The sequence below is a fragment of the Dipodomys ordii genome, unplaced genomic scaffold, assembly GCF_000151885.1.
Source record: "Dipodomys ordii isolate 6190 unplaced genomic scaffold, Dord_2.0 Scaffold164, whole genome shotgun sequence".
NCBI lineage: Eukaryota > Metazoa > Chordata > Mammalia > Rodentia > Heteromyidae > Dipodomys > Dipodomys ordii.
The window spans coordinates 389,702-403,737 of NW_012267380.1; the positions used below are offsets into that span (position 1 = coordinate 389,702).

A 14,036-nucleotide genomic window follows, 5' to 3' on the forward strand; every position below is an offset into this window, starting at 1 on the left:
AGCGGGGCTGGTGGCCCACGCCTGTAATCCTAGCCACTCAGGAGACGGAGATCTGAGCATGGAGGTTCAAAGCCAGCCAGGGGAAGGAAAGTCCGTGTGACTCACCGGAAGTGGTAGAGCGCTCGCCTTAGAGCTAAGAGACAGTGGCCGGGACCTGAGTTCAAGCACACACACACACACACACACATACACACACACACACACTGAGTTCAAGCACACACACACACACACGGCGGGAGGCCGAGGGTCTGTCCGCTGCAAGGGGGCAGCTGAAGATTTGGGTTTCTGGGGCTCCGAGTTCAAGGCCTTGTCAGCCAGGCGGAGCCAGGCGATATCTAGTCTATAGAAGGAGCTTACTAGCATCCTGTGTATGTGTCGCAGCCTGCAGAGCTGGATGGGAGCGATGTTGGGGTGCAGACAGCAGAAAAAACGAGGGGGTGGAGGAGCCAGGTGCAGGGGGGGCTTGGAGAGGCCCAGCTGCTCCCTGCGGGCGTGGGGGGTGCGGGTGGGGGGGTGGGGGGGGTGACACGGTGGCAGTGCCACTCTGCAGCCTCGCTGTGTGCGCACACACTGGTGCACATGGAGCCCACAGGTCCCCGCAAGAGTTGAGGTCAAATCCCAGGTCTGCTACTTGCTCCGTTGTGTCACCTTGGACAAGTCACTGTGTCCCTCTCTGCCTCCATTTCCCCATCTGTCATTGGGGCCTGAGGGATCCAGGGACAGTGTGTCATTGTAGACAGAGGCAGGAGTGGCCTCCAGCTCCCCCCAGCAGCCCTGCCCCGCCGGGGTGCAAAAGCTGCCAGCCCCACCTGTCCCTTCAGCCTCTTCATTTGAACTCGGGGTCCCTGGAGCCACACCCCAGCCCTATTTCTGCCATAGTCATTTTTCTGATCTTCCCGCTCACACCTCCTGTGTAGCTGGGATTACAGGCAGTCGCCATGTGGCAGCCTCACCTCATCACCGATGCTTTGTTTTGGTGATGCAACAGATATTTTACCAATGCTTCCCGGCCTTATGGGTGAGGCTAGGTGGTGGTGCGCCATGCTCTCCTTACCTTCCAGGCGTGTCCATGCCCCGGTCTGCCTTCTCCCCAGCTGTCCGCCCTCCGCCCGCTGGGCCTGAGGTGTGATTATGGCCTCACCTTCCTGAACACTCCTGCCCTGTCTGCTCTAGTACACAGTCCCAGTGCCATCTGGCTTTCCTAGCTGAGTTTTGGGGCCCACTGCTGGCGTTCCCACCCCGTTCACTGCACACTCCCGGCCTCACCTGACACCAGTGCTTGGCCAGGCCACCTGAGCTTGCTTCAATCACGGCTGCGGCTCAGTACGGTAGGGCTGTGGCCGAAGCCACTTTGATTTCATCTTTGGGGTGTTTTGTCTCTCATATGAGCCTCTTTCCAATTAGTTTAAGCAAAGGGGATTTAGGGACTGGGGATCCTGTTCCTCAAAGTTTCAGGCCACCAGGAACTGGGTCCCTGGGGAGCTGGCCCTGCTGGCCGCTGGCCGGCCCTCTTCTTTCTAGGTTTCTGGGCCTCCCTGGGGTGCGGCCCGGCCTCTCCCTGCAGGCTAGCCTTCTGTCCCAGGCAAGTGATGGCTTCAGCTCCACTCTGTGGGGCCCCTCCCAGTGGGGTGTGCCTTAGTCTCTGCTTGCCAGGGAGAGACTGTGTGGGCCGGGCGCAGGGTGCAGGAGGCTCGCTGATGGGGGCAGGCCAGTGGCCTCTGGGAGGCAGAAAGGAGCGTAGTGGGGCACGCTTACAGTGTGTGTGCATGCATGTGCCACCATCGTATACTTGGGGTTTAACCCCCAGCTAAGGTGGCATCCCAGCCTCCTGGTACCCCCTTCCCCTTCAGTCCCTAGGCCCAGCTGTCGGTCCGAAGCTGGGCGGCGGTGGCTCCCGGCTGGTCTGGGCCTGCAGACCCCCGTTTCTTGTCAAGGAGAGGGCCCTGGAGCCCCCAGGGATGGTTGTGTAGAGGCTTAGGGTCCTTTGAGGGGGTCCCTGCTAGGGCAGAGGAAGGGATGGGCGGGGGCCCCCAAGGGTTCTGGAATATTCTCAGAACCTGGTACTTGGTGGGAGGATGTGCAGAAAAAGCAGCCAGAGATCGTGGGGGTGGCCTGGTGCCATGGCACCCCCAGATCTCTGCCCTTGTCCTCGACCCTCAGTTGGGGAGCCAAGATGCTCTTTAAGTTTCAGGAAGTTGAGAGACTTGATTTCAGGGCCTGAGTTGGGTGACTCTGACAAGCCACATGCCTGCTCCAAGCCTCAGTTTCTCCATTGGTAACACGGTAAAGATGAAGTGTTTATAGGCCTTGACTTTGGTGAGAGGAGGCAGGGTGGCTGTGATTTTTTTTCCCTTTTTTTTTTTTTTGTCGGTCGTGGGCCTTGAACTCTGGGCCTGAGCGCTCGCTGTCCCTCAGCTCTTCAGCTTAAGGCTATCGCTCCAGCACTTGAGCTACAGCGCCACTTCCAGTTTTCTGGTGGTTTATTAGAGATAAGAGTTTCACGGACTTTCCTGCCCAGGCTGGCTTTGAACTGTGATCCTCAGATCTCAGCCTCCTGAGTAGGTAGGATTACAGGCGTGAGCCATGGGCACCCGGCAGATTTTTTTTTTTTTTTAATATTGGTCCTGGGGCTTGAAATCACAGCCTGAAATCACTGTCTCTTAGGTTTTTAACTCAAGGATGATGCTCTGCCACTTGAGCTACAGCTCTGCTTTCCTGCTTTTTGCTGGTTCATTGGAGATAAGAGTCTGATGGACTTTCCTGCCTGGACAGGCATTGAACCTCGATATTCAGATCTCAGCCTCCTGAGGAGCTGGGATTGTGGGCATGAGTCCTGTGCAGGGAAGTGGCAGGAGTGTCCGGGTTATTTCAGACTTGGGATATTAGGAGTAGTTGGTGTTGTTCGGCATGTGTAGGTGCATGTGTCTACCTGGAGTATGGCCACCGGGTTCGCAGGTTTTGTGTGTTCAGCTTCCTGGGTAATGCCATCTGTTTTCAAGAGGCTAAAGAGGGTTTTCCCTCCAGCTGGGACCACCCGGGTGCCAGTGTCCCTGCCGGCGCTTTCCACTCGATGTAGTGTCCTGCACATTTCCCCTTGCTGTGGCAGGGGTAGGGTTACCGTGCTGACAGTGAAACGGATCTTCTTTCTGCGTTCCTCCGTCTTCCTCTGAAATACTCCTGCTAGTCTCTTGCTGGCTTTTCTCAATGGCTTGAGGGAGGTCTTTATAGTTTCTGAATTCATGTGCCAGGCACAGTGGCTCATGGTAGCTATTCAAGAGGCTGAGATCTGGAAGATCACAATAGAAGCCAGTCTTGGGGGGGGGGTGAATCCATAAGACTTTTTGGTTTTTTCTGGCCCTGGGGCTTGAACTCAGGGCTTAGGCCCTGTCCCTGTACCTCTTTGTGCTTAAAGTTAGGCCTCTACCTTCTGAAGCCACAGCACCACCAGTAATGTGTTGGAGATAAGAGTCTCATGGACTTTTCTACCTGGGCTGGCTTTGAACCGTGATCCTCAGATTTCCGCCTCCTAAGTAGCTAGGATTATAGGCATGAGCCACCAACACCGAGCTCCACGAGTCTCTTTTTTTTTGGGGTCCGGTCATGGAGCCTGAACTCTGGGCCTGGGCGCTGTCCCTCAGCTCTTCAGCTCAAGGCTAGCGCTCTACCACTTGAGCCACACTCGCCACTTCCGGCTTTTTTCTTTTTGCTTATGTGGTGCTGAGGAATCGAACCCAGGGCCTCAGGCATGCAAGGCAAGCGCTCTACCACTGAGCCATCTTCCCAGCCCTCCACGAGTCTCTTTATCTCCAAGATAAAAAAAAGCCAGGCTGGAGGGGTTTCTTACGTGGTAGAGTGCCAGTTCTGCCAACTGAGCATGTATAATACCTGAGTTCAAATCCCAGTACTGAGCAAAAAAAATGGTCCCTCCCTTTGTGATACTTCCTGTCTCTCCCTTTCTTTCTCTCCTTTGCTCTCTTTGTTTTTTGACATGCAAAGCTCTTAATCAATCTCAATATTGCTGAATTTCTCCCCTTCTTGTATTTTTTTTTTTTTTTTTTTGGTTGGTCATGGGCCTTGAACTCTGGGCCTGGGGCGCTGTCCCTCAGCTCTTCAGCTCTAGGCGAGCGCTCTACCACTTGAGCTACAGCGCCACTTCCGGTTTTCTGGTGGTTTATTGGAGATAGGAGTCTCACGGTCTCTCCTGCCCGGGCTGGCTTTGCACTGCGATCCTTAGATCTCAGCCTCCTGAGTAGCTAGGATGACAGGCGTGAGCCACCAGCGCCCAGCTCTTCTTGCATTTTTTGCAAAGTATTTTCTGTGCCTTGTTCTAGGCATCTCTTGTTGTCTTGCCTTCTAGAAATTGCCTTGCCTTGCCTTTCACCAGTGGGTCTGCTGGCCACCTTGAATTGATGAGTTTCTTCTTACTGCTAGGGCAGAACTCTGCTGTCTGATTGGTGGAAAGCTGTTGCAACCTCAGGATCCTGAGGTTAGCCCCGCCCCCTTGGCTACCACCAGGCTGAAGTCAGGACCCCAGCAGAGCCAGCCTGCAGTTGAGTTGGTCTCTCCCTCACTTCTGGCCTGTAGGGCTGCCCCCAACATTCCTTGGCTTCAGGCCTCTTCCCTCAGCCTTTACAACCACCACTGCCCACTGGAATTCTTTTTTGTTGTTGGTGGTGATCATGGGCTTGAACTCGGCCTGGGTGCTGTCCCTGAGCTCTTTTGCTCAAGGCTAGTGCTTCACTTTGAGCCACAGCGCCACTTCCGGTTTTCTGGTGGCTCATTGGAGGTAAGAGTCTCATAGACTTTCCTGCAGGCTGGCTTTGAACTGCAATTCTCAGGTCTCAACCTCGTGAGTTGCGGGGACTACAGGCGTGAGCCACCAGCACCCAGCCTGCTCTGATTCTTTGGCTCCTTCTGTTCTCTGTAAGGATAGAAGCAGAGACACTGAGCCCAGTGGAGGTGGGTCTGAGCCCACAAACTGAGGGGAACTGGGTTGTGGGCATCTTGCGGATTGTTACTCTGTGTTTTTTTCTTTTGTGCCTGTCCTGGGGCTTGAACTCAGGGCCTGGGTGTCGTTTTTTAGTCTTTGATTAAGCTTTCCATTCTTCCACTTGAGCCACAGCTTTTTTGTTTGTTTGTTTGTTTGTTTTGCTTGTCTATTGGAGATAAAGAGCCTCACAGATTTTTTTCTTTTTCCCTACCTGGGTTTGATTTCACACCATGATTCTCAGCTCTCATTCACCTGAATAGCCGGGATTACAGGCGTTAGCACTGGTGCTCCGCTTTCTTTTTTTGTTCTTTATGCTGTCTACCATCATCAGTCATTGTCGAGATCCCTGTGATCCAGGGGTACTTTTAGTTGCCCATGTGATCAAGACTAATAAAGAGGCGGCCAGACAGGTTGGCCCAGGGAGGAGTGATGGGAACATGGACCATGTTTCGGCCGCCACGCCAGGCTGGTACTGGCACATGGAGCTAGCAGGAAAGGGTAAGTTGTAGAAGAGCACCAGGAGCAGGTTGCTGGGGCTGGTGCCCGCCTCCCCAGACCTTCGTGGCCCTGCCAGCCCCAGGGACACTCCTGACTGGCCCAGCGCTGCCCACGTGGGTGCTGACCCTTGCCACCCTGTTTCCCTGCCCCGTGAGCATGCGTGCATTACTCCTCTGCTCTGGGCCGCAGTTTCTCAGTCTGCAAAGTGGGCATATAGGCAGGCGCGAGGGGGAACTTGAGTCCTGGCTCTTCCTGGGTCCTTTTCTGTGGGCCTGGTGGCGTCTCCCGCTAGCAAGCCAGGCCATGCCTACTGCTGACCATGGTCCAGAGGTGGGAGACCCCAGTTGTCATGTTGCTGAGCTGTGGGTAGGGTCTACACAGCCTGGTGCACCCCCTCCCCCCCCCCCCCCGCTGCACCTTCCCAGCCCTGCCCTACCCCTTCCATTACACCTGGGGGACCACCCAGGACAACTGGAGACCCACCCAGGCCCTCCTGCCCTCTCCTCTCTGGGGCTCCAGAGCCCCTTCTATAAGCTGGCAGCTGAGCATGAGGCTCCCCGCCTCCTGCCGGGCCTGGCCTGGTGACCCCGGAGGCAGAGGGCAGGCAGACCTGGGGACAGACTGGACAGGGGCGCCATCTCCCCTGCTCTCCCTGCCTGAGGGGCAGCTGGCAGCAGGCAGCGTGTTGGCTTTTATCTAAAGGCTGGTGCAGCAAACAGAGACGGTCTGCCCAGCCCTTCGCTCTGCTTGCCTGGGGCTACAGGAGCTTTAGATGCTGAACTTGGACTCACCTAGTGACAAAGTCAAGTGCAGTCAAAAGAACAGCCAGACAAGTGTGGTGACGCACGCGTATAATCCCAGCACTCAGAAGCCTGATGCAGAAGGAATGGCAGGTTCCCAGTCTGTCTGGGCTACACAGTGAGACCTTATGTCTAAAAAATACATAGCTAGGACTGGGAAGGTGGCTCAGTGGTAGAGTGCTTGCCTTGCACGCATGATGTCCTGGGTTTGATTCCTCAGCATCACATAAACAGAAAAAGCCAGAATTGGTGCTGTGGCTCGAGTGGTAGAGCGCTCGCCTTGAGCTGAAGAGCTTAGGGACAGCGCCAGGCCCAGAGTTCAGGTCCCATGACCGACAAATAGCCACTAGCGACAATGACAAAAGAGGGGACAGAGGACAGGGCCAGCCCTGTGTTCTCTGCAGAGTGGAGAAAATCAGACACAGATAAACAGAGCCATCGCCAGGCACCTGTAATCCTAGCTACTCAGGAGGCCGGGATCTGAGGATCACGGTTCAAATCCAGCCCAGGCAGGAAAGTTCATGAGACTTTTATCTCCAATTAACCTCCAGAGAACTGGAAGTGTTACTGTGGCTCAAGAGGTAGAATGCTCACTTTGAGCTGAAGATCTCAGGGATAGCACCCAGGCCCAGAGTTCCAAGCCCCACAACCAAAACAAAAACCAAACCAAAACAAAAAATGAAGCCATCACTGCACTCCCCCCACCCCAGAGCCCGCTTCCCTGCTGCTCTGTGGGGGGCTGCAGAGCTTTTGGGGTTCAGCCCCTGCCCCGGGCCCAGTGAAGCCTCAGGTGCACTCTTAGAAGTAATATTGTGTGTGTGTGTGTGTGTAATTGTATGTGTGCTGGTATTGAGACGAACTCTGCAGGGTCAGGGTGCTGCTGTCCCTGAGCTTTTTTGCTCAAGGCTGATGCTCTACCACTTGAGCCACAGTTCCATTTCTGGCTTTTAGCTGTTCATTGGAGATAAGAGTCTCATGGACATTCCTGCCCTGGCTGGCTTCAAACCGTCATCCTCAGATCTCAGCCTCCTGCCTAGCTGGGATTACAGGCGTGAGCCAGCAGCACCTGGCTTAAAACCTGTGTTGTAGTGCTGGTCAAGGCACGTGGGTCTTGCAATGTCACGCAAGCCCTGTGCCCCTGTGGACTGCCCAGCCAGCCAGGCCCCTCCACTCGCCTTTCTAGATGCTTCCAGGCTGGCTGCGGTGCCCGCTTCCTGGCGCTGGATCCCTTGCCCCAGCCGCCCTGCCCCACTGGAGACCCAATTTCCCGTGCCCTGGTTGGCACCATCTCAGAAGGGGCCGCCCACTGGCCGAAAGCCCCAGCCTCCTCTGCCACCCCCAGCGACTGAAATGGAAAGCCTGAGATACGCGCATTTTTGCCTGGGGGCACTGTAATGGAGGCGCACAGAGGTGGGCTGCGCCTAGTGGCGCCCTGGGCTCCGGGCCAGGAGCGGTCACTGCGCCTTTCCTGGCCATGTCCAGTGCCAAGCACCCAGGGTGCGTGCTCTGCATGATGCTTCATGTCTTGTCACCCTGCCGGCGGCCACCATGTATTCAGGGGCAACTGGTCACCACATCCCAGTCCCTCCCTTGTCCTGTGAGTCCCCGTCCTGCTCCCTCCTCTCCTCCCAGCCCCCTCTCCCACCAGACCCCACAGCAGGGCGGGCACAGGCTCCGTGCCAGCTTGGCTGCCTCTGGTCTCCTTTGTCAGCAGTGGCAGTCGGGCGCTGTCCCCAGAGGCTGGAGACAAATGTTACTCCTGGGTGGACCCAGCTAGTCTGGGGGTGGCTGGGCCAGTCCTCGCTGGGTCTGAGTCCTCAAACTTGACTGAGGTTTTTGTGTGGCCGGTACTGGGGCTTGACCGCCCTGAGCTTTTTTAGCTCCAGGTTGGCACTCTTCCATTTGAACCACAGCTCTCCTTCTGGCTTTTTGCTGGTTTATTGGAGAGAAGAGTCTTCCAGGGGCTGGGAGGTAGCTCAGTGCAAAGTGCTTTGCTAGAAAGTGCAGCGTCCTGTGTTCCATCCCCAGAGCCAAGAAAGAAAAGATTTAAGAAAAAAAAAAGTCTCATTGACTTTCTTGCCCAGGCTGGCTTTGAACCACAATCATCAGATCCTAGCCTGCTGAGTAGCTGGGATTTCAGGTGTGAGCCACTGGTGGCTATTTTCTGAGCTTTGATGTCCTGTGAGGTTGGTGGCCTCAGCAGGGGACCCAGGACAAATGGGCCCCCCATTCGTGCAAGGCCTGGCACCCAGTAGGGTCTCCCTGGGGTCCAGGCTGAGTCCCCTCCCTGGGCAGAGGCTGGGTCCTGCTACAGCTGGGTCCTGCACTGGAACTGACATAAGAAGTGCTTGTGATTCCCAAGCCAGAGGCAGGAGAGGGGGCCATCCACCCCTGGGCCCCTGCCAGCCCATCTGTGGTGCCCAGAATCGCCCGCCTTAGGGGAAGAGCCTTAGGGGAAGAGCCCTGTGGCAGAGTGCTTGCCTAGCATGTGCCGGGCCCTGGGTTTCACCCCAGCACCACCGCCAACCAATCAACAAAAAACAAAACCGACTTTCTTTACTGAAAACTTATAGCCTTGTCAGGTACCAGTGTACCAGTGGCTCATGTCTATAATCCTAGCTGCTCAGGAGGCTGAGAACTGAGGATTGTGGTTTGAAGCCAGCCTGGGCAGGAAAGGCCACGAGACACTCATCTCTGCTCAGAAAAAAACTAGGAGTGGCGCTGGGACTCAAGCAGTAGAGGACTCACTTTGAGCAAAAAGAAGCCCAAGGACAGCACCCAGGCCCCAAGTTCGGTCCCAGGACTGGCCAAAACGAAACAAAACAACAACAAAAACACTTAAGGGTGTCTGTGATTCCAAGGTTGAAAGGGTGCAAGTGGGAAGGACTTTATTTCATTATTTATTTTTTGGCATTCCTGGGGGTTGACTGAACTTGCTCTGCGGGTGCTCTACTGCTTGAGCCATACCTCCTGTCTTGCTTTAGTTATTTTTTTTGGTTGGTTGTGGGGCTTGAACTCTGGGCCTGGGCACTGTCCCTCAGCTCTAGCACTCTATCACTTGAGTCACAGTGCCACTTCTGGTTTTCTGGTGGTTCATTGGAGATAATCTCTCGGACTTTTCTGCCCAGGGCTGGCTTTGAACCGTGATCCTCAGATCTCAGCCTCCTGACTAGCTAGGATTATAGGTGTGAGCCACTGGTGCCCATCATTTTATTTTTTCAAATGGAATTTTGTGTTGCCTAGGCTAGCCTGGACACAGACTTCCTCCCTGTGCTTCCTGCATAGTTGGGATGACAAGCTTGCTCTACTGTACTCAGCTATTGATCGAGATGGGGTTTTGCTAACTTTTTACCCAGTCTGTTGTTGAACCTTGATCCTCTCAAGTAGCTGAGATCCGGGCTGGGAAGGTGGCTCAGTGATAGAGCGCTTGCCTTGCATGCGTGAGGCCCTGGGTTTGATTCCTCAGCACCACATACGCAGAAAAAGCCAGAAGTGGCACTGTGGCTCAAGTGGTAGAGTGCTCGCCTTGAGCTGAAGAGCTGAGGGACAGTGCCCAGGCCCGGAGTTCAAGCTCCAGTACTGGCACAAAATAAATAAAAAGTGACAACTGTCCCCTGCTGCGTGGGGGTGGTGTTCTGGAGGGTTCTGGAAGATTCTGGGTGGTGTGAGGCGCCACGGCCATGACCTGGGTTGGTGGCCCTGCATGTGGTGACGTTACGTCACCTGTCCTGCCCTCTGTCCATAGGTGACAAGATGGTGGAGAGAACGTGAGTGGTGCCCGCCCCATCTCCACACGTGGAGCCATGCAGAAGCCCAGCGGCCTGAAGCCCCCCGGCCGGGGGGGGAAGCACTCCAGCCCCATGGGCAGGACCTCTACGGGCTCGGCCTCCTCTGCCTCGCCATCTGCAGCAACCACGGGCTCCAAGGAAGGTGTGTAGGGCTGAGGGGCTTGGGGGAGGAGGCTGCTTCTGAAGAATGGTGGGGACCGCTCGTTCCCTGGGAGCTCTCCTTGGAAGGGTCGGTGTTTTTGGTGTCGGGCCTTGTGATATAGTCCAGGCTGGCCTCCAGCTCTGCATCCTCCAGCCACAGCCTCTGGGGCGCTGGGATTGCAGGTGTACACTACCGTGCTGTATTTTGTTCTTATTTAAGACTGGGGAAGCTTGCTGCAGGGGTGCAGTTGTGTGTGATCCTATTCCTTCCGGCAGGCACAGTCATCTTTGGTTCTGTGATGTGTATGTTTGCACATGCCTGTATATCCTGGTCCTGGGGCTTCAATTCAGGGCCTGGGTGCTGTCCTTGAACTTTTTTTTTTTTGCTAAAGTCTAGTGCTCTACCAGTTACCAGTTGACTCCCAGCTCTAACTGGTGGCTTTTTGGTGGAGATAAGTCTTATGGACTTTTTTTTTTTTTGTCGGTCGTGGAGCTTGAACTCTGGGCCTGAGCGCTGTCCCTCAGCTCTTCAGCTCAAGGTTAGTGCTCTACCACTTCAGCCACAGCGCCACATCCTGTTTTCTGGAGGATCATTGGAGATAAGAATCTCACAGACTTTCCTGCCTGGGCTGGCTTTGACCTGCAATCCTCAGATTTCAGCCTACCAAGTAGCTAGGATTACAGACGTGAGCCACCAGCGCCTGGCATTTATGGACTTTCGTGTCCCAGCTGCTCTGAACCTCCATCCTCAGATCTCAGCCTCCAGAATAGCTGGGATTACAGCACCAGTGCCCAGCTCTTCTGTCCATTTTCAGTAGCAGAGCTGAGCACTGCAGCTGAGCTGGCTTAGAAGCACCAAGTCAGGGAGCGGCAGGGTTGCCCTGAGGCCAGGCCTGAGCAGAGTCCAGAGATGCCACCTGTGTTCTGTCCCAGGCCCAGTTCTGCACACGTGGCCCACTCCAGGCAGGTGGGTGACAGGAAGAGCCAGTGCTGTCCCTAGTGGGTCACCTTGTCCCCAAAAGTTCCTGGTATTGGGGACTCCAGAGGTGTTAGGACCCCTCATGCAGGGTGCCTCTGTCCTGTGCTGGTCCTGAGCCCAGGTGCCTGTGCCAGGGCTCCGTCACTGCCCAGCTGGCATCATTTGAAATGACTTGTCTAGGACACAGTGCGACCTGGTGCAGGACCAGGCCGGCCCCGGCTTCCCCCAGCAGTGGCCAAGGTCACATTCAAGGGCAGCTCCTGTGCGCGCTCCTCCCTGACCACATCTGAAACTAATGGTGCAGGATGGAGAGGTCAGGCCCGGCCTTGCTGGGCTGTGTGGCAGGGTGTGGCGTGCTGGGGGCAGGGCGGCCTCTGGACGCCCATCCTGGGCCACCATTGATCCGGGGGTGGGGACTAGGTGGCCAGAGCTGCCCGGGAGCCGGCGCAGGCTTCTCCATGGGGAGCTGGCTCTGTTCTCTTGTGGGTAAGGACTGCCCATCCCTGCCACTGTCCCTGCCACCGCTCCTGGCTGTGTGCCAGGCAGGAGCCTTGTCCTGGGGTGGGAGACAGGGGAGGGGAGGGGCTTCTCGGTTCTGCCTGGTTCTGGAAGAGTGCTGAGTGCCCTGGTGGGGGGGGGGGCGCAGGGCTGCAGAGCCCCCAGGGGCAGACCTGGGCCTCCTGGAAGCTGGGGAGGGGCTCCATTTCCGCCTTTGAGCCCTTCTGGGGAGAGGAAGGGCCCAGAAAGCTGCCTGGGGTGTGGGGCATCTCCATGCCGTCCTCTGGGGCCTGTGGGTCCCAGGGGTGACCTGAACTCCCGAGAGAGGGTGCATGGCTTCCCTTCCCGTCCGTCCGGTAGCTCAGGCAGCAGGCTACGCAGGCAGAGGGCAGATGAGGCTGGAGGGTGGAACTGGGGCCAAGGCACTTGGGCGCTTGGGGCCAGGGGGGGAGGAGGAGACGGGATAGCGTGAAGGCCTGCAGCTGGCTCTGTGTTGTGCGAATCCCCAGTGCTCCTCATGTGTAGCCCCACCCCGTGGGGAGCATCGCAGTGCTGATCATCGGCATTGTTTATAGGAGGTTCTGGAAAGTCCTGCAACATACTGCAAGCTGCTCCTTTCCTCCTGTGCCCACCCTCTCCCCTCCCCTTCTCCCCCCCCCCCCGTGTGGGTCCTGGTGCTTGAATTCAAGGTATGGGTGCTGTCTCTGAGCTTTTTGCTCAAGGCTAGTGTCTATCACTTGAGCCGCAGTTCCACTTCCAGCTTTTGGGGGTTCATTGGAGATAAGTCTCAGGCATTTTTCCTACTCGGGCTGGTTTTGAACCACGATCCTCAAATCTCAGCCTCCCGAGTCACTAGGATAACAAGTGTGAGCATCAGTGCCCAGCACAAGCGCCCCGTTTTAGATGTTTCCACGCTTATGCTTAATCCTTGTTTCCTGACATTTGGTGCGGGTGGCCTTGGGGAAGGGCGGCCTCCGGAGGGGGCCTCCAGTGGGACTTTGTCCGAGGCTGCCAGTGCAGAGGCTGGGTTGGCGCATGTCATGGTGGCAGGTCAGACCCTCCTGACTCTACCTCCCCGGTATTACCCATCATGCCACCATGCCACTGTGTTCTGATGGCTGGGTTGGGGAGGGGGAGATGGGTGGCCAGGACCATGGCCAGGGCTGTATGGGGACCCAGGGCAGTGTGGCTTTCAGGATATCTTTTCTCTGGGGATGGCTGAGTCTTGGTGAGCTGGCAGGTAAGAGGAGAGAGGACTGAGGGTGGTGACTTGGGTGGGTGACAGGGTTTCTTCACCATCCGGCTCGGGGCTCCTTCTCCAGTTCAGAACCTGGGAGAGGGGCGAGCATCGCGCCAGGGCCGCGTGGAGGGCGGGCAGGTGGTTATTACGGTAAGGGGCCTTAGATTTTTTTAGAAGCACAGGGAAGGTTAGAGAGGCCCTGGGGAGGGAAAAAGGAGGGAGGGAGGGTGAAAGTGGTGGGGGAAGGGAGGGGCCCCTCCATGGCCCTCATGTGGGTGGGCTCTGTGAGGCTCAGACGCTGGGTCCTTGTATGGCGCTGTGTAGCTGGTTCCCAGTCCCAGCCTTGCCGGGTGTGGAGCTGGGCATGGATTAAGCTGCCATCAGCTTCTGCCCAGCTGGGGGGGGGGGCGGTCTGGGGAGGGAGCGGAGCCACAAGGAGTAGTGGGAAGTGGGGGCCAGCAGTCATGGGGACCCCCTGCCGTGCATGCCAGGCTGGTGGCTCTTGGGATGTGTGGGGGATCTAAATTATAGACACGAGCCTGCCTGTCTCACCCCGTCCTTGCTGGCTCCGCCACAGCTGTCACCAGCCGGGGGGGGCCTCCCTTCCTTTCTGAGCACCCCCATTTGCCCACCCCCCAGCTGCTGCAGAGGCCCTGTGCCCTCAGCTCTGCTTTGCACTCGGGGACCCCGGTCAGTCTCATTTCAAGCAGAAAGCAGCTGCTCCGGGAAAGGCTGAAGTTTGTGTGACTGCTTCCCACTGGGCGTCGTGAGGGTGCTGAGCCCTAAGGGCTGCCCCCCGACCTGCCAGACCCTCTGTCGCCTTTGAGGCTGGGGTCATCAGCCCACCCGCAGGCCCTGGGACACGTGGGTTCCGAGTGACACGGCCCCCTCTCTCCTGATTTCTTTTTGGACATGACTGGGATTTGTTTGTTTTTGTTTTTCTCGGTCATGGGGCTTGAACTCTGGGTCTGGGCGCTGTCCCTCAGCTCTTCAGCTCCAGGCTAGTGCTCTACCACTTGAGCTACAGCGCCACTTCCGGTTTTCTGGTGGTTTATTGGAGATAGGAGTCTCATGGTCTCTCCTGCCCGGGCTGGCTTTGAAC

At 56.6% G+C, this 14,036-nt stretch overlaps 1 protein-coding gene across 1 annotated transcript in view; it reads left to right on the forward strand.

The window, feature by feature from the left end:
• Positions 1-14,036, forward strand: part of Clip2 (CAP-GLY domain containing linker protein 2) — a 42,199-nt gene that overhangs the window by 1,509 nt on the left and 26,654 nt on the right. The window contains exons 2-3 of the mRNA XM_013033170.1: positions 10,034-10,218; positions 13,017-13,084. Of these exons, the coding sequence (XP_012888624.1) occupies positions 10,092-10,218; positions 13,017-13,084 (195 nt within the window). The 5' untranslated portion in view covers positions 10,034-10,091. The remainder of the gene's footprint in view (positions 1-10,033; positions 10,219-13,016; positions 13,085-14,036) is intronic.